General features: G+C 39.0%; 2 protein-coding genes and 1 long non-coding RNA gene across 6 annotated transcripts in view; 1 reads left to right on the top strand and 2 right to left on the bottom strand.

The window, feature by feature from the left end:
• Positions 1-18,734, bottom strand: part of GLMN (glomulin, FKBP associated protein) — a 32,327-nt gene extending 13,593 nt beyond the window's left edge. For 2 of the 4 annotated variants that reach the window (XM_036103363.2, XM_036103367.2), the window contains exons 1-7: positions 18,636-18,734; positions 17,757-17,822; positions 17,223-17,348; positions 11,785-11,901; positions 10,159-10,267; positions 8,824-9,070; positions 7,061-7,163 (exon numbers count right to left, since the gene is read on the bottom strand). In XM_036103363.2, the coding sequence (XP_035959256.1) occupies positions 7,061-7,163; positions 8,824-9,070; positions 10,159-10,267; positions 11,785-11,901; positions 17,223-17,348; positions 17,757-17,795 (741 nt within the window). In that variant the 5' untranslated portion in view covers positions 17,796-17,822; positions 18,636-18,734. Of the gene's footprint in view, positions 1-7,060; positions 7,164-8,823; positions 9,071-10,158; positions 10,268-11,784; positions 11,902-17,222; positions 17,349-17,756; positions 17,823-18,201; positions 18,444-18,635 lie in introns of those variants that run through there. The other 2 variants (XM_078072760.1, XM_036103364.2) reach the window with 2 other exon arrangements.
• On the bottom strand, positions 1,477-3,189 carry LOC118542793 (uncharacterized). Its single transcript, XR_013448050.1, has 2 exons — positions 2,028-3,189; positions 1,477-1,804 (listed from the first exon to the last, which is right to left on the bottom strand). It is a non-coding gene; the product is annotated as an uncharacterized LOC118542793 (long non-coding RNA).
• RPAP2 (RNA polymerase II associated protein 2) overlaps positions 18,734-20,119 on the top strand; it is a 77,892-nt gene continuing 76,506 nt past the window's right edge. The window contains exons 1-2 of the mRNA XM_036103359.2: positions 18,734-18,878; positions 19,544-19,589. Coding sequence (XP_035959252.2) covers positions 18,806-18,878; positions 19,544-19,589 — 119 coding nt within the window. The 5' untranslated portion in view covers positions 18,734-18,805. The remainder of the gene's footprint in view (positions 18,879-19,543; positions 19,590-20,119) is intronic.

Here is a 20,119-nt window from a genome sequence, read left to right as displayed (position 1 = left end):
GTGGAAAGATGAAAAAATTTTAGAGATGGATGGTGGTGACAGCTGCATGACAATGTGAATGTATTTAATGCCACTGAACTGTACCCTTAAAAATGGTTAAAATAGTAAATTTTATGTTATATATATTTTATCACTTTTTTTTAAAAAGTGCTTCAGAGGTATTTGAGAACAATCTAAAAATGTGAGACATACAAATATCATGAAATGATAGTAAACTAACTACTCAGATAAAGAATACTCTAGGAGCAGTGCTCCACTGACCACTGTCTTCCTAGATACAGAGCGGGCAGGAGGAATACTGGTCAGTGGCACCAGAGGCTTTGGAAAACAGTGCTACTATCTCAGGTCGTAAGGGTTCTTGTGTCATAAGAGAAAAAGCATGAGTGGACAGGACTACAGTTTTATCTTTTTTTTTAAGGAGGGAAGAAGAGAGAAAAAGAGACACTCAGGAAACAGAAGGCCACTCCTATGCGTCTTATGTTATTTCTAACTATAGTATACTAGAAAGCATCTGGTCTTCAGAGTCCAATGGAATTGATTTGAATTTTGGCTTTACCATTTATTAGCTGTGAGATAGTGCTAACTTCTCTAAAGCCTCAATCTCCCTATCTAGAAAATGATATAATGTCTATGTCAAATATTTATTGAGAAGGTTCACAAAAAGAGTATAAGAAAAGGTTACAACAAACTACTATATACAAAGGGAATGACAAAAACAGCTAAATCAGAATACTGACCTTCCACATATTCACTCATTTATTTTAATAAATACTTGAATGTCAGGCACTGCGCCTGACATTGTGGGGAATTATAAAGTCAAATAAGACTTTTCCAGCCTTCAGGGAAGTAAAATCTGCTGATCCCAGATGGCTCCATTAGTCATTTCAGAACACAAAAAAGAACCATGGGAAATCATCCTCAGTCACAAGAGACTGCTATTCAGCTACCATACGCTAAATATATACTTGCATACTGATTTTCAAAGCCACGCATTCCTGTTATAGCTATAAGACAACAAGTTTACTGTACTTGGGTTCTAAATGTCCTCTTAATCATGAAGCTCCATTTCTTCATTCGGCCAATACTAGATATATTTTTTTTTTCCCAGAGTAAGGTTAGCCTTTTAAAAAATCATTACATATAACCAGATTCTTCAGTGCTGCTTTAGGATACATGGAGTCCACCTGTGTCCAAATTAGGGCCTTCACTATCTACCCACACACCCTCCAGCAGTCTTGCTCATACCCAGGATGTACCTGCCACTCCGTAATTTCTCATGGCAGCCTTGGCCCTTTTAGGCATGTTTCTGTGGTGAAACCCTTGGGACATTCAAGCAGTTCTATATCAAAATAACTTCTGCCAAAGGAGGGATAGTTAAGGCTATCAATCTCAAGCATGCCACACTTACTTGAACTTCTCCAGCATAGAACAGAAGGCACCTCCTCACTTCATCTCCTACCCTGATTTCACCTCTACTTTTTTTTTTTTTTTAATTTTTAAAATTTTAATACAGTTCAAATCAGTGTGCCAGGTTCATTTCAGCTCCTTCACTGCCAAAACTGAGGGCAGGGGCTGCTTTAGTTTCTCTGCCTTCTTTGTGTGTGATGACCAAGGTGTATACTAGGTCTCTGCTGCATCGAACTTTTAACTTCACCATTATCCTTCTTTTTCTTGATGGATTTGGCATCCTTCCGCCTGGCCATGAGCAGAAAGTCCTTGATTTTTTTCGATTTTGCAAAGAATGGCTATGAGGGGTACAGGGGTGCATGTGGCTGGCACAGCAAGTGGCAAAAAAAGAGCTCACCTCTGGGGCGCCTGGGTGGCTCAGTTGGTTAAGCAACTGCCTTCAGCTCAGGTCATGATCCTGGAGTCCTGGGATCGAGTCCCGCATCGGGCTCCCCGCTCAGTGGGGAGTCTGCTTCTCCCTCTGACTCTCTCCCCTCTCATGTGCTCTCTCTCTCTCTCATTCTCTGTCTTTCAAATAAATAAATAAATCTTTAAAAAAAAAAAAAAAAAAAAGAGCTCACCTCTACTTGACTGCTTTGTGCTTCCTCATTCTGTCTCTACTTACAACGATCCTTCCGCTGAGGTCTTACAACCTCTTCCCTACACCCTCAACCTCTTCATAAGATACTTGCTCTATCTCACTGCTGTAATTAAACCTGACTTGATTTCTGGTGCAAGCTGCTCATCCTCTCCCATCTCTTCCACAGCACAGTGAGGGAGGCAGCAGTGGGGAAGGGTGGTATGGGTAGAGCCTGGCTATTATCTTGGTTCTTCCTGCACTCTCAAGCAAAAGCACATTTTCCTTTGAGGCAGATGCCATACTGCCCTTTATCTGTCCTATCTCTGGCATATGCTGACTGCCAGGTCATTGCCTCACATTCACTGCAGACTCTCGTACCTGCTCACAATCATTTTCTCTACCCAACTCCTGCTACCATATGGGAAAAAATTCAATGTTCATGTAGATAACTCCTCTAATAGGCCAGCCTCAGGGCTCTTGATTTCTGAATTCCAATGACCTTAATTTCTAATTCATTTCAGCACATAATCCCAGCATTTGCAGCTACTCTACATTAGATACCTAAACCCCAACATCTCATTTTGTGACTATAACTTCTTTTCTACCTCTGACTTCTCTAGTTCTGGGATCCCTTCATCTAACCTACCTGTCTGTCCCCTCCTAACTCCCCTTCTTTCCCTGTCCAACCAACACATTATTGGTTAGTTGAACTACCTACACCCTATATTTTCTTCAGCTCCATCTACCCCATAAAATGCCAGCTTGGGAAAATAACTACAATCCACCTTCTCTACTTCTATACCCAGGCAGTTGAGTACTGCTGGTGAAAAATCATACACAAATACAAACTGTTACCACTATAGTTGTGGTCTCCAACCACAGTTGAATGCTCAGACTACTGACTAATGCTATTATGGTCTTCTACCATCTATTTCCTTTCCCTTCAATATTCCAAACCCTTACCAATTCCTTGAAGCCCCATTTCTAATTCTTAGATTCTTTTTTTTTTAAGATTTTATTTATTTATTTGAGAGAGAGACAGAGAGACAGAGAGAGTAGGAGAGAGAACACGAGCAGGGTGAGGGGCAGAGGGAGAAGCAGACTCCCCGCTGAACAGGGAGCCCAATGCGGGACTCAATCCTGGGACTCCAGGATCATGACCTGAGCTGAAGGCAGACGCTTAACAGACTGAGCCACCCAGGCACCCTAATTCTTAGATTCTTAAGAGATCTCCTTGGGCGCCTGGGTGGCTCAGTTGGTTAAGCGACTGCCTTCGGCTCAGGTCATGATCCTGGAGTCCCTGGATCGAGTCCCGCATCGGGCTCCCTGCTCGGCAGGGAGTCTGCTTCTCCCTCTGACCCTCCCCCCTCTCATGTGCTCTCTCTGTCTCATTCTCTCTCTCTCAAATAAATAAATAAAATCTTTAAAAAAAAAAAAAAAAAGAGATCTCCTTCACCTAGAAATCTGAAGCCAGTGAGTTTGATTCCCTTCAATTTTAATATTCCATTCCTGCTACAAATTTCCCTGCATGCATACCCATTCTTACCTCCTCTAGGTGTCCCTGATCCTGTGCTCAGCTGTGCGCTCTCGAGCCACATTATTTCAGTTATCCCATAGTAACACTTCTCTTTTCCTCTCTAATGGTTCCCACCCTTTCAGTCTATAAATATACATGCTCAAGACTCCCTATCTCCCCCATTACCTTCCTACCTCAGGGCCATCTTCCCACTATTCTTCTTTCTTATCTTGTTTTGAAGAACACCTTATACTAGTTGGCATCTTTTTCTCATTGTTCATGCACTCCTTTAACCACTCCACTGTTCTTTGTCTCCAACACTCCACTTAAACTGTTCTTGCTAAGATTATCAATGCCTGGGGCGCCTGGGTGGCTCAGTCGTTAAGCGTCTGCCTTCGGCTCAGGTCATGATCCCAGGGTCCTGGGATCGAGCCCCGCATGGGGCTCCATCCTCTGCAGGAAGCCTGCTTCTCCTTCTCCCACTTCCCCTGCTTGTGTTCCCTCTCTCACTGTGTCTCTCTCTGCCAAATAAATAAATAAAATCTTAAAAAAAAAAAAAAAAAGATTATCAATGCCATCTCCCTAAATCCAATGGATGCTTTTCAACTGTTACTTTACAGGCTACATGTAACATGACCAATCACTTTTTTCTTCCTTAAACTCTACTACCCCAGTTTCTGTGATATCTGTACCACCTCTGTGACCCTTCTTTCTTGGTCTCTTTGGTAGGCTTATCTTAAGTGTTGGTACTCTGTAGGGTTCAGTCCTATGCCTTTTCTTTTCTCACACTTAACTACCTCTTTAGACGATCTCATCAAAATTTGATCACCATTCAAAATTTTCCCCTTCAAAACCTGCTCTCTGGGAATTAAATATATATTAAGAAATTACTGTTAAGGGGTGCCTGGGTGGCTCAGTCATTAAGCGTCTGCCTTCGGCTCAGGTCATGAGCCCAGGGTCCTGGGATCGAGCCCCGCATCGGGCTTCCTGCTCCGTGGGAAGCCTCCTTCTCCCTCTCCCACTCCCCCTGCTTGTGTTCCTGCTTTCGCTGTGTCTATCTCTGTCAAATAAATAAATAAAAATCTTTAAAAAAAAAAAAAAAGAAATTACTGTTAATCTTGTTATATGTCATAATGAATTGTGGCTATTTTTAGAAGTCCTTACTAATTAGAGAAGCATACTTGAAGACTTATGGATGATAGGTCTAGGACTTGCTATAAAATACTACAGTAAAAAAAGATTGGCAAAATGTCAAAATTGTTAAAGCTGGGTAATGGGTACATGAGGTTACGTTATATTGTTCTTTCTACTTTTCTGGATTTTTAAAATTATCTTAATAAAAAATGTTTTTAAAGCACAAAACACCCTGTTCCTTGCCCTGTATTCTCTATCTCAATCATCTGCCCAGTTACCCAAGCATAAAACTTCATCCATGAATCAACTTTTTAACTAATTTTCTAAATCCAATTAATGACCAAATTTTTTATTTTGCTCTCTCCTCTTCATCTCTACAACCATTTCAAGGATCCCATTATTTCTCACTTAACTCCCAAAAGACACCTAAGGATCTCCCTATTTCTAATCTTATCTTGGTTAAATTCAACCTCCACTGATGTGATGAATCCAAAACAATTACATCACTCCCAGGCTTAAAATCCTGCAACAGTTACCAATTTTCATATCTATCTTCTCAAAATAGGGTACATTTATCATATAAGGTAATGTTTATACTATATCCAGGGGATTATGCTGTACGCTAACACTGGCAACAATGAGGAGGCCCCAGGCTCCTGGGAAAACCCCTCCCCTTTTCTCCCTCTACATCACTCAGAGCCTCTTCTCAACTATCTTGACCATCGGCATTAACCCCATTAACTATGTAACCCTATTTATATTAGTTACCACATTATTTCTTATTCTCAGAATCTAGTTCCCCTAAATTTCTGGCATCTCCTCTTCTAAACCCTTCTCCTACCTCTTCTCAGATCTCAGGTACCCTTCAAAGTATGGCCTGTGGAACTCACAGTTATTAGCAAAATCCATTCTTCATGAAATTGTCTCTTACCTCTTTTGCTCTAAAAGAAATCTGACTCTTCTGAAAACAACTATTTTCTCTGCAGACCTCTCAAAGAGTTGCTATTTTTCACCCATATCCACTATACCAAGCCTGGAAGTAAAATACCTATTCTCCTTGCTGCTTTTAGACCATTCTCCCCCATCCTTTCTGAACCCCTCAGCTTTGAAACTCATTTCATGTGACTATCCAACATCTACCCCAAGGTCACTCCATTAATTGGGTTTTGGACATTATTCTTATAATTGTGTGACTTAAATGTACAACCAAAGAACTTCTAAAGCATGGACTCTCAGGTACTTCACTGTCTAGTCCAATGATTTCAGTCTCCACCCGCTCCTTAGAACACCCACCCACTCCATGGTCATACCCCAGACATTGTTATTAGTAACTGAACTTTTCCACAGTATTATTTCAAGCATCCTGTTCTTTAATCTCCAATCTTTTCAGCTCATTCCTTTTAGTAACCTAGCTCCAACAACTTGTCAGTCACACTGGGAACTACAATCCAGTGATCCCATCATCTTTTCCACTGTCTCTCACATTTAGTATGTCCAAACTTCCTTCCTTACTCAGCTTAAATTCTACTGTCCATCACAGTCACTTCCTTGCATACATGTCTTTCCCCCTCTCTTGCTTTGTAGAACTCACACAGTTCTCCAAACTCTAACCTAGTTAAATCCAACTTTCTTCCTATACAGCTGAACATGGCTGAAGAAAACCCACAACCACAATGACTGCTCTAACCTGAAATTCATGACTATCAATCTCAAGTACATATTTTCCATATTTCAAATTAGTTCCCTAATATAGAATCCCAACACACTTAAAAATACTCTTGGATGCATTAAGCCAAATTACTTTTAAAATAAAATTTACTTATGTCTGGAGTTATTTTGAAAATATTTATCATAAGTCTTAAAAGTGAGAATATCCTTTGGCACAGAAATTCCACTTCTAGAAATTTAAGAAAACAACTAAAGAAATATGCAAAGATTTGGTTAAAAGGATACATATCACAGACTTAACAGTTAAAAAAAGAAAGTTGGAATTGTTTTATAATGCTGAAAAATTGGGAGAAAACGTAGAGCTAGATGGCCCAAGTTAAACAAAAACAGAAAGACAATGTAAAAATATTCGTAATATGCTAAGAGAAACAAAGTACATTACAAAGGAGTATGTATAATGCTATAGAATCTTTTAAAAAATTATACCTATGTATATATTTATTTCTGACTACAAAAGCAAAATCTGGAAGGTGTTGATTTCATTACCCAAATAATATTGCTGTTTATTTTCCATCCTTTTATCTATGTTCTACAAAAAACACGTATCACATTAATAATGTATCAATTTACATGCCCATGTGCAGTACATGAGAATATAGCAGGATAACATTTTAAATTATAGCAGATTTTATGGCAGATTAAATAGCTATACTTACTATTATTTCAGATGCAAAACATCTTAAAGGATCATTTCCAGCTTCTTTGGACTGCTCAAAGAATTGTGCTGTCAGCAAAGGGCATTTCAAGCTTTTGAAACAACTAAGGTATAAGAAATAGGTAACTGTAAATAGAGTATTTCCTAAGTATAAAATGTCTAGTTCTATAAACGTATCAAAGTTAATTCTACATGAAAAATAACTCAACCGCCTGTAAAACTGCTGATGTAGTATCCTTCCTCCTAGGGGCGCCTGGGTGGCTCAGTCAGTTAAGCGGCTGCCTTCAGCTCAGATCATGATCCCAGGGTTTCAACCCGCACCAGGCTCCACCCGCGTCGGGCTCTCTGCTCAGCAGGGAGCCTGCTTCTCCCTCTCCCTCTGCCTGCCACTTCCCCTGCTTGTGCTCTCTCTCTGTCAAATAAATAAATAAAACCTTAAAAAAAAAAAATCCTTCCTACTGGTACTGGGGAAAGCATGAGAACACCTTGCTAGACTCTGTGGTAAGATGCACTTCCATGTCTGGACTGTATCAGTGGTTACTGAAGGTTTAAGGACTAGTGCTATTCCATGATGTAGGTTTCATTAGGTCAAGGAAAAATCGGGAAATTTAATTTTTTTCATAAAGCTCTATTTGTTTTATTTAGAAAACCAAACTTTATTCTGTGATTAAGCCTTCCCAATTTCTTTAGTTTAAATATCTTTACTTCATGAAATAATGGGTTCTATAAATGGCAAAAATTTTTTTAATGTCCTAACCTGAAAAAATAGAAAGCTAACTATAGTTTTAGTCTCCAAAATTTAAAAGATAAAATTACTAGTCCATGTAATTCAATAATCTAGTCCAATACTGTCCAACAGAAATATAATACAAGCCCCACATATAATTTAAAATCTTTTAGTAGTCACATTAAAAAAGAAACAAGGGAAAGTAGTAACTTTTCTTATTAACCCAATATAGCTGAAGTATTATCTCAATATGTCAGTATGAAAATTATTGAGGGGCGCCTGGGTGGCTCAGATGGTTAAGCGTCTGCCTTCGGCTCAGGTCATGATCCCAGGGTCCTGGGATCAAGCCCCACACCGGGCTCCCGGCTCTGCGGGAAGTCTGCTTCTCCCTCTCCCTCTGCCCCTGCTTGTGTTCTCTCTCTCGCTGTGTATGTCTCTCTCTGTGTCAAATAAATAAAATCTTAAAAAAAAAAAAAAAAATTCTTGAGGTATTTTAGTATTTTTTTTAATAACAAGTCTTCAAAATCCAAGGAGCATTTTATACTTAGAGCACATCTTAATGTGGACTAGCCAAACATCAAGTGCTTGACAGCCACACTGAACAGCCCATGTTTACTGTATAGGGCCCCTAGACTGAATGCTGCTGGGTACTCTGTTACCATTTTTGTGGTCAAGTTGGATGTTCAACTGTCTGGTGCTGCTTCTGTTGCTTTCAAAAGGAGAGTAAAAACACAATTCCCCCACAGAAAGACCAGATTCTTTGAGCTATACCTATTTCCCCCACTTTAATTATTCACTTACTATGATGAATAAAAGTAAGTCACAGAAGAATATAAAGTAAATTAAACAAATGGATTTTGGTTTTTAATTTTTAAAAATGCAGAACATGGCATTTAATGAGGCACCCCATAATCTTCTAAAATTCAAAACCTGAAAATAGATTTATATGTCCATGGCAAACAAATACAACAAAGAAACATAAAATAACTGATTGGTTACTTAATTCCATTGTGAAATGTTACCAAAAATATACTTACAATTTCAGTAATTCATCCTTTAACTTTTCATTTTCATCTTCCAGTGAGTTTTCTTTGTCATTAATGACTTCTTCCACAAAAGGCTTAGTGAACTCTATTAAGGCGTTGCAACACTGACAAAGGCCATAGTCATCTGTTTGTATTTGTTCTTCTGAGTATGGAACAGGAAGGAGAGATAGCTGACTCCAAAGAGTGGACAATGCTAATCCCACCGAATATGCCTTGTTGTTATGAAGTTTCTGAATCACTAAAACAGAGACCAAGTTGTGACTTGAGGTAGCTTCATCAAGTATGCTACACATGGGACCAGAAGTCCAGTAAATGTAGAATTATAACACGTTTAAAAAAAAAAACATAGTAACAACTTTGAAATCAGGATGACATATCATAACTTAATTGGTAGTGTTTTTATTCTTCTTAGGGGTGCATGAAATATTGGATCATCTTACAATCGTGGCACCTTACAATAGATGCCATGAAATCTTGTTTAAGTTTGTTTCTAACGGTTTACATAGATAAGACAGAAACACTTCGTTCCATTATTTTTTGGTTGTTGTAAGTATCAAATAAGAGAAAGTGTCTTTGTAAAATATAACGTAAAAATGAGAGGTAGTTTTACTGTATTTTCCTTTCTAGGAGACTTTGAATATTTTAAGCGGTACAAAGCTGCTTCATTCTCATTTAAAATGAATTTACTCTCACTTCTAGATGCTGGGTCCTTCTATCAGACTCTGAGTTATATGTAAGTTATAAAATGAAAAAGTAGTCTCTTCCCATGGATAAATACTGTCTGCTTTGGTTGCCAAGGTCCATTGCTTAACAATAATGTTACTGCACTCAATCCTGGAGACTTTTCTTTCTACACTTGTTTCATTCAGTAGTTCTTTTGCTATTCCCAGCCCTGACTTCCCAGTGCAGAGGATGAGCAATGCCTGTGCAATACTGTTCTTAACCAAGATACAGGACCTACCACAATGCTAACAGACAGAGTAAAGCAGACATCACAGAGGCAATCCTTTAAATATGTTTACAGGGAAAATTCTAGATTAATGTTGTAGATAGGAAGGTTAGGCAGAAAGCTATAGATTATAACATAATACCAGAAAAACAGCATGACATTCAACAAATGTCAAAATTAGGTACCCATCAGTGCCAGGTATTGTCATCTTTGTATAGGCAGCAGGATTCAAACTGGTACTGCTACTGCTAGTTTAAGCAGAGTACTCAATAATTAGTCATAAATTTTACTTTGGTATAGTGCTGACATTTTGGAGTAATATCAAGAACTTAACACAGATAAAATAAGAAACACTTAGATATCAAAACACTCATTACCTGTTTGTAATGGCTGAAGTAAAAGAAGAATAATTTGGGATATCTGTTTTCCAGAGGGCTCTTCAATCAGTTCAAGCAAACCCAACAATAATTCCTTTGGATTACACAACTATAAAAATATTCACAATTGAACCTGTTTAATACAAGTTGTATTTAAAGCCACATGATTACTATTTTTAAAAGGCAGCACATACTGAGAAAATATGATTATTTTTGCTTAACAGTAAAACACCTCATACACTTGTTAAAAAAATACACTAAAAAAACATAGAATCTGACTGTCAAATCACTGTAAAACTACAAAGAAGCAAGAAGTCATAAGTCTCTTAATAGACAACTATATTTGGGGTGCCTGAGTGGCTCAGTTAGTTAAGCCTCCGACTCTTCGTTTTGGCTTTGGTCATGATCTCACGGTTGTGTGATTGAGCCCTTCGCTGGGCTCTGTGCTCAGTGTGAAGACTGCTTCAGATTCTCTCTCCCTCTCCATCTCCCTCACTCTCTCTCAAATAAATAAATAAAATCTTAAAAAAAAAAAAAAAATAGACAAGGGTGCCTGGGTGGTTCGGTCGGTTAAGGGTCTGCCTTCAGCTCAGGTCATGATCCCAGGGTGCTGGGATTGAGTCCTGCATTGGGCTCCCTGCTCAGCGGGGAGTCTGCTTCTCCCTCTGCCTCTGCCCCTCTCCCCTGCTTGTGCTCTCTCTCTCAAATAAATAAAATCTTTAAAAAAGTAGACAACTATATTTTGGAGACTTAAATTCCTGGCTAAAGGAAAAATAGGGAGAAAGAAGAACTTGATTATCAGAACTGAGGTTTCCTTTGAGCTTTGCCTGTCTACTCTGAAAGCTACCTTAGTTTCCCAGGACTTCAGCAGGTGGGACCTTTCTATCTCACACTGCCAGGGTATTAACATGAATACAGTCTCTTTTGTACTTTCTGAACAGATAAAACTTCGCATTGTCTTCTGACTAGCCAGAATTACCTCACCTGCCTTTTTGAAAAGTCCTCATAGTTAATAACTACTATCTAGATGGGGTTTCCTCTTTCCAAGTATATATTTTTATTTGGACTGATCTCTAGGTAGCTTCTTATAATATCCTTTTCCTTATCCTCCTATACCATCATTTTTGACTTATAACTCTAGTAACCTTTTATCAAAAGTCTCTAGGGTTGTTGGTTGCAACAAATCTACTTCCTCTTCCTATATCCCCTGTGATCATTTGCATTCTAGGTTTCTGATATTCTTTTAGAGAATATACCACAGAGAAAAGAACACTGAGATTTGCTAGTTCCAATGCTGCTGAAAGAACAGTGCGGCTTTGAACTAAACCCTGAATTCCACATCTATACAATAAGCTATTATTAAAAATAAAACTTCTTAGGTATCTTCCCGGAGATTTTGAATCAGTGGGTCTGAGATGAGGTTAGATAATTCTTATATCCAGAAATTTGGAAAAACTGAAATGGACTTGCCCATCCAACCAATAAAATTGGGCCTTTTCTTCAAAGAATTCTCTATATTTTCATGAACAAAAAGCTTTGTCACCCACAATGAGCATTAAACATTAAAGGGAATTACAAAATACTGCTGGCTATTGGGACAAAGAGTACCTAATTTTGTTAACTTACCTTTACCAATAAATCAAGCATCAGAAAATAATATTTTCTTTTCCCATCGTCCTTATTCCACAAAAGACATCGAACAACAGGACCAACAAGATTCCAGCCCATATTCTTGATAATGACCTGTAAAAACATTTTCAGAGTAAAGAAAATACTGCCATCTATAGGACTCTTACGGTGAACTTTCTTACCTTGAATGAAGGAGCTTAAAATTTCCTCTGAAATAGCTAAGATGAGGCAAATGAAGCCTACAGCATTTCACCCTGACTTCTTAGGGTTGGCTGCTAACAACTATCAACATTTTAAGATAGTTTTTAATACTCTCACTGAGGAAAGGTGAATGGGCATTTATTTTAAATCAGGTAAGCTGGTCTTTTTCACAATTTAAATAGTTCCTCTATTTCCAACAAGAGAGTTAATTTGTGAGCAAACACTTATTTTCATGGAGAATTTTGCTCTCCTGATTCATGAAGAAATCCATCCAATGCTTATGAACGTTTTAAAGTTCCTTGGAAAATCTGTACATATATTACGATTACGTAACTTACGTAAAAGAAGGGGATGCCACTTTATTTTCTCTCCTACATATAAGTTACTTCTATTTTCAAAGATATTTCAGAATATTTACCACACAAGTAAAAGTTTATCTTTTTAATTAGTGATTCACATTCATGATCAAAACCACTATTTTCGGAACTAGCAACAATATACTCCATTTCTCTGGCCTGCTTTCTATTTTAACTCATCAGTATTTATCAAGAATATACTACTATATGTCAAGTCCCTAAAATATTCTGGTGCTAGAAATAAGGCAAGGTAAGATCTCCATCCTGATAGAGTTTACATTCTAGGTTCACTCATTAAAAACAAAAAACAAAACACACACACATCTAGGAAGAAGACAATTAAGTACAATAACCCCCGCCATGATCTCAGTCTTACAAGATAATCAAGGTAGAGTATAAGGTATAGCAGGAGAATTGTCACTTCCATCTAGGAAAGGCAACAAAGGCTTCCCAGAAGAGGCAATGGCTAAGCTAAGGCTTGTTAGGGAAATGTGTCAGGCATAGATAGGTGGGAAATATATTTAAGGCTCTGAAATAGCAATGTGTAAAGATGTAAGACTTAACATGTCCTAGAGAACTAGCAACAGAATATGTTAGGGTACATGAACATATAACTCACAAAAGAGGAAATACTGTTTATACTTTTGCTCATTTATCAATTGGACATTTTAGCGTCTGTCTTTATCAATCTGCATAAGCTCCCTACAAGTTAATATTCCCTTCTTGTATTTATGACAAATAATTACTTAGTGTTTTGGTTGTCCTTATTTTTTATATAGCAAAATATACTTATTTTTCTTTCGTTCCTTTCCTACTGGCTTTTAGGTCTAAAATGGATTCCCTCTTTTAGGGATTCATAAACATTCATTTACATTTAAATATATATACATTTCACCTTTCTTTTTATTCAGTAAGATTTATACTAAAAACATGAAGTAAGGGGCACCTGGGTGGCTCAGCTGGTTAGGTGTTCAGGTCTGGATTTTGGCTCAGGTCATGAGATCAAGCCCTGTGTCAGGCTCTGTGCTCAGTAGGGAGTCTGCTTGTCCCTCTGCCTATCCCCCACTCATGCGCATGCAGATGCGCGCGTGCTCTCTCTTAAATAAATAAAATCTTTTTTTTATTATGTTATGTTAATCACCATACATTACATCATTAGTTTTTGATGTAGTGTTCCATGATTCATTGTTTGCGTATAAACACCAATAAAATCTTTTTAAAAAATGGCATAAAACGAAGGCTTAAATTGATTTTTAAAAAATAAATAGCAAAACAATCATCCATTTTATCTAATGGAAAAGACAGTTCAGCTGTTTTCTCTAAATATTTTCATACTAGTTATTTCCTCTGCCTGGCACACTCTTCTCCCAGACAGCCCCATGGTTTACACCCCTCCTTCTGTCAAATCTCTGCAATTTCACCTAGCATGGTCCATCCCCCAGCTATGCTTTATTTTTCTCTATAGTATCTAACATACTATATAATTTTTCATGTAGATCCCTGTCTTCATTAGAATTTAAGATCCATATGGACAGTGATTTTTTGTTTACTGCTACATCTATTCCTGGCATCTAGACAAGGGCCTGTTATAAAAAGGTGCTCCATAAATACAGGTTAAATAATATCTGTTATCTTTAAGTGTAACAAATTATCCTCCTCCCTCCAAAGATTTGACATTCTGTTCTGTTTTCTTCTATTTTTTTGTGTGGCTAGACTTTTAATATTTAGGTCTTTAGATTTTATTTATTTGTCAGAATGAGAGAGAGAGCGAGCACACACATGAGGAGAGGGAGAAGCAGGCTTTCCTCTGAGCAGGGAGCCCGATGCGGGGCTCAATCCCAGGACCCTGGGATCATGACCTGAGCTGAAGGCAGATGCTTAACCAACTGAGCCACCCAGGTGCCCCTAATATTTAGGCGTTTAATCAGAAATTTATATTATGAGCTTATTAATTTTTTTCCAAACTACCTTATTCCAACATTAATTAAGACTATACTTGCTTTTTAAAACTTAACTAGCTCCTGTTAAGACTCTACTTTTCCAACTAAGCACTTCTTTCCCTTTCCATTGGTGTACTTCTACCCTATAAGTGATTCTCTGAGAATAATTAACTATATGGGAAATTATAGATTTGAGTAAGATTTTGCATATGTGAAATGAAAAAAAATTTTGATAAAATATTTTACAAACATCATTTCAGCTGCAAGGTATCTAGTCATTCTGTAAATAGTGAATATAAGGAAGGGGAATCAATACTAACTATAAACTACACCTTGTTTAGTTTAATACTATCTACAGAGTAAGATTATCCCCAAATGACAGATGAGAATGCCAAAGTTTAGAGATTACTGACACGCCCAAATATCAAATAAATGTGGCAGAACCAGGAACTGCATATAAATCTGTCCAGCTCCAAAGCCCATGTGTTTCCCACTACACCAGTAGTTTTCAATAGGGGCAATTTTGTTATCTACCAGGGGACATTTGGCAATCTGGAGACAATTTTGATTGTCATTACGGAGTGGGGGGCGGGGCAGGGGGTTGCTAAAAAATACCTGAGTACTAATGTTGAGAAGCCCTGTACTATAGGACAAACTATTCATATGGCTTTTTTTTCTTTTTAATTTACACAAAGCAGAGTAATAGTAAATCTTGATCAATTCTGATTGCGTCACCTGGCAAGAAAATGAAGTCACAGTCAGTTTGAAACACTGTCTTATCAGTGTCTGAACCTTTGAATTTAGCAGACCACACATTCCAAAAGTGATTCTCAAGCTATTAAGACAAACTCACTATGCTCAAAAATATCACAATCACCTAATTTCCTTTCAGTTTTTTTTTTTGTTTCAAGTGTTTATTTAAATTCTAGTTAACACAATCACCTAATTTTTTTTAAGGACTTATTTATTTTACAGAGGGAGAGAGAGAGGGAGAGAAGGGGGGGAGGGCAGAGGGAGAGGGAGAATCTCCAGCAGACTCCCTGCTGAGCACGAAGCCCTGACACAGGGCTGGATCCCACAACCCAGAGATCATGAAGTCAGGAGTCGGATGCTTAAGTGACTGAGCCACCCAGGTGCCCCAATCACCTAATTTCTAATAGTGATGCACAATTCTACATTTTAATCTCCTGTTTCTTGACTGAGCTCCAAACGTTACTTTTCAACTGCCTGCTGCATCTTAAACTGAACATTTCCAAAGTAAATTTACTTACACTCCTTCAAGAAATTCTCTCTTTTTAGGTTGCCCTTTTCTGTTCAGGATATAATATATTATCCTCTTCAGGGCTAGAAACCCAGTCATCTTTGTCATCTCTCTCTCTCAGCCCCACAATCAATTAGTCCCTGGTAACACTCTAAAACTTCCTTCTAAGTGCCACACAGTGCTAACTGGAGAGTGGTTAAGAGCTCTGAAACCAGGATGCACAGGTCTGAACCCTAGATGTTACATAAAAACTGAGTTACTTCTGGACAAGTCACTTATCTTTCAGCGACTGTTTCCTTATCTACAAAATGAACTTAATAGTACCTTATGGGATTCTGGGAAGCTAAATGAGTTAACACATGTAAAGCATTTAGGACAGCATCTGGCACATGGTAAATACTTAAGTATTAGCCGTTATTAAATTTATTATTATTAGCTATAAGTAAGATACTCTCAAAGGTTATCCTCTGAGAACACAATTGGGAAATATCAAGGAGTTAAAGAAAATATATTTTTTTTTTTTTTAAGAAAATATTAAATTTACTGTATTTGGGGCTAAAAGGTTCCATAAACACATATCAAAAACAAATGTATTAAATGAAATGTCCTAATTTTTCTTTAAAAAATTATTTTTAATAAAAAAGGAATAAGCCCTTTGAACTACTATGTGTGGTTTAAAAGTTTCAGTAATCTCCTGAACACAATCAAGGTGCCCTGGTTATAATCAGAGGCCAGCATGACTAGACTGTGATTATCAACAAAAAAACCTTTCATGTAAATAAATAGTACTGTAAATGAAGAAAGAGTGTATTCCTGGAAAGAAGATGGTCTTTTCTTGTATAAGAAGGCGAGTACAAAGACACAAAATTTGGCAGTGTTGCCAACACTGTGTCCCAGGAAAAAGTTGTTCCTGATCCCCCAAAGATCCTTTTCCCATTGTTGAGAATGACCTCTCAGATAATCACAGCTGTATGGTATCAGCCAGTAAGGCCATCTAGGTCTCCTCCTATTCTGATTCTATGCACCCAAATATTATCCTTTTTTTTTTTTAAGATTTTATTTATTTATTTGAGATAGAGAGAGAAAGAAAACGAGCAAGGGAGGGGGCAGAGGGAGAGGAAGAAGCAGATCCCCTGCTGAGCAGGGAGCCCGATGTGGGGCTTAATCCCAGGACCCCAGGATCATGACCTGAGCAGAAGGCAGACGCTTAACTGACTGAGCCACCCAGGCGCCCCCCAAAAATTATCTTACTTAATATTTGGTTTTCTATATACATCTGGCTGAAGGAAGAGAAAGTGCTGATCACCAAAAATGAGTATCCAGGTTGCCTGATACTTATAGCACTAAATGTAAATTAATAATCCAAATGCCACCTTTGATCCCTAAACCAGATGTAATCCCTGCTTTTATTTTAAAGTATTTTACTTATACTTCAACTATCACTTATTTCATTTTTTGTGCCTTCTTATTGCTAGTTTACATACTTATCTCTTCCACCAGACTATAAGCACCTTCAAGTATATGAATAGCCCTAATTCCTTTTTTGTTTTCCACTTTCTTACTGTAGAAATTTAATTCTTAAATGTTTGATAAATAAATGAGTGGACAAATAATAGTATCATGTGGCTGTTATCTTCCCAGTAAAGGCTAAAAAGGACTCATAAAGATTGTACTTACCTTATTCTTTTCATTTTGAATAATTTCTAATAGCTGCTCTATATGCCCTTCATCTATGCATCTTTGGCCTGCTAACTGAAATAGACCAAAATCTTCTTCTTTAAAGTCTTGTTCTTCTAGGATTTGCTGACAGAAACAAAATGAAGGCAAAACAAACATGTTTTGGTGAATAAAAATTCAATAACTACTTGATTTATTCTCTCTGGAAAAAAAAGTAAATCTGTTTGAATTCTAGGTAAGTTGCACATAGCATACGTGTGAAAATTAGGATAAGCCTAAAAAGTACTTTAATGAATGATCTTGAAATCCAGTCCGCCAAAAAATTCTCCAATAAGGATCAGTATTAAAAATTTAAAAGGTTAAACAAGTAGGTCACTTGGAGAAATAATCCAATCTGCCTTCTGGCCCTCCTGCTATTTATTCACAGGTCAAACAAAGCAAGGATTAAATAAGATAAGCAATTTGAATGACCTTAATTATAACTAAAAATAATCTGGTATTTAACTTTCATTAAAAAGAAAAAAAGTTACTTACACATCTCATTATTATGGATTGAAGCTCTTCCACAGCCATTCCTCGTTATTTTTCCTAGTTTTGATGCTGAAATATAAAACAGTTAACTATCAGTGCTATTAAAGTGTTAGTAAGTTGTGTTTCATTCTGATGAATTATTAGTAAATACAATAAAGAAAATGTGAAGTTTTAATACTGAAATGTTTTTACTGAAAGCATCTTAGCCTAAGGAGTAAAAAACTTGCATCTTTTAACAGTTTTGAAAGATACACTTGAAAAAAAAAATCCTCTAGGGTACGCCCAACAGGAGAGCAAATATGGACTAAATAAATGGCTTTAAAAAGGCAAAGTATTTCTTTTCTGAAAAAATTTCTGAAAAGTGTTCCTGAAGTCAGTTCTAGTAATTAGGGAATTAAAATTTTTTTCAATGTCCCCCTTGACAAAAACTGGAGCCAATACAACTCACCCAGAGTGGGTGAAAGTTCAGACGCCCACCGTCCCAAGTGTGACCCGGACATTTTTCTGTAAGAGATGCAGTCCCCCAAATAATCCAGTTGGTGTAATCCCTATATTGCACGGAGACGAAGCAACCAGCAGCGCTCAGGAGAACACCGTTCCGTCCCGCAGGCCATCGTTTGTCCCAGCGGGAAGACCCGGCCCCAGGCCCGCAGCCGGAGCACAGGTCAGCCGGTCCTCACGGCCGCGCGCTCCAGGGCGGATAAAACCCCAGCGCGCGTGCGGACTGCATCCAAGGGAAGCCATTTCTCCCGATTCCTGCTCGCCTAGGCGTTCGGGCCCCATGACCTCGCGGGGCCTTGCGGGCCGTGGCGCCGGGTCCTCCGCGGCTCACAGCTGGCCGCGAGCCCGGGCCCTCCCGGACTCCCAAGTGCGTCCACTTACCCGCCGGGCCTCTCGCCGTTCTCGGCGCCCTCCTCCACCTCCTCCGGCAGCGCAGGCCTCTCTCGGGGCCCTGCCCCGCCCCGGCCGGCCCCGCCCCGCGCTACGCGAGGGGAGGCGGAGCCTCAGAGGGAGACGCCGGGTCCGGGCCTGACCTTCTCACGACGCTGCCGATGGCTGACTCCGCGGGGCCGCGCTCTCCGCGCCTCAAGGCCCGGGCCCCCCGCGCCTCCCGAAACGCCGCAGGTAGGAAGAAGGGCCTCTCTCACGTTTGCACCCTGAGAACTGAGCCCCTTCAGGGTTCCACAGTAACGCCCGCGGGGCGCACCGGAAAGACTGCTCCAGGAGCGGAGGTCTCCAGGGCAGAGAAGGCCGAGAGCGTCTCATCACTGTCCTGGGTCTTCTTGGAAAGACCTCCGGCCATACCCCCACCTCTTTACACTAGTGTTCCAAGATTTCCCCCAGAATGGGCTGTCTCTGAGGGAAAGGGAGTAGAGGTGCTGGAGTCTAGAGCTGGCTCGCCAGAGTGGTCAGGTGAGCCCACCGTAGAGATGTACTGCTGCTTTGGTCCCCGGGTCCTCTGAGGTGTCACCCCCACCCCCCGAACATTCGGGGGACAGAAACGGGTTGCCCCTAAAAGTACCCATATCTCAGATTTTCAGGAGGACGTAACCGCCCGGCCGTGATACGTGAGAAAATTCAATCCCCAAAGAAATACATTTTAACCAAGAGAAATTCGGAAATAACACAAGCAAACTGAATTCCCTGCCCATTTCATTTGTTTTACACACAGGATTGGAAAGTAATGTGTGGGGAAAAGAAGAAAAGGTTGTCTGCAGTTTGAGTAGGAATCTGTCCTGTAAGCTAGTGTGTTTCTGAAGACTTGACCTACTGTTTTTTTATTATTGTAGGTGCTAAACAGACAAATGCCTTAAAACAAGAAGATGCTTCTAAAAGGTATGAGAACTACTTGGACAAATGCATTTGCTTATCTGTTTATTTCATATTAATTGAACCATTTTTAAAAACAGTAATGGGGGCGCCTGGATGGCTCAGTTGGTTAAGTGACTGCCTTCGGCTCAGGTCATGATCCCGGAGTCCTGGGATCGAGTCCCACATCGGGCTCCCGGCTCAGCGGAGAGCCTGCTTCTCCCTCTGACCCTATCCCCTCTCATGCTGTTTCTCTCTCTCTGTCAAATAAATAAACAAAATCTTTAAAAAAAAAAACAAAACAGTAATGGGTGATACCTTAGAAAAAATTATTATGGGAGAGGAGGGGAAGATCTGAGAAGCACTATAAATTCTCATATAGACTCATTATATCTCTCCACTCCAGGCTTTAAGAAAAGCAAATCAAGACACTTGTAGATTGCTGGTGAAGGTATGAGTATCTGTAGAAAGATTAAGGGAATAAACATTCCTGATTTAACCAGGTATTCCTTTTCCACCTCTTCAGGTACACTTGCCTTTTATTACTTTATATGCCA

The sequence above is a fragment of the Halichoerus grypus genome, chromosome 5 (genome assembly GCF_964656455.1).
Source record: "Halichoerus grypus chromosome 5, mHalGry1.hap1.1, whole genome shotgun sequence".
Taxonomy (NCBI): Eukaryota; Metazoa; Chordata; class Mammalia; order Carnivora; family Phocidae; genus Halichoerus; species Halichoerus grypus.
The sequence above is the reverse complement of the archived record's forward strand: the minus strand, read 5'-3'. Positions and strand labels throughout refer to the sequence as shown.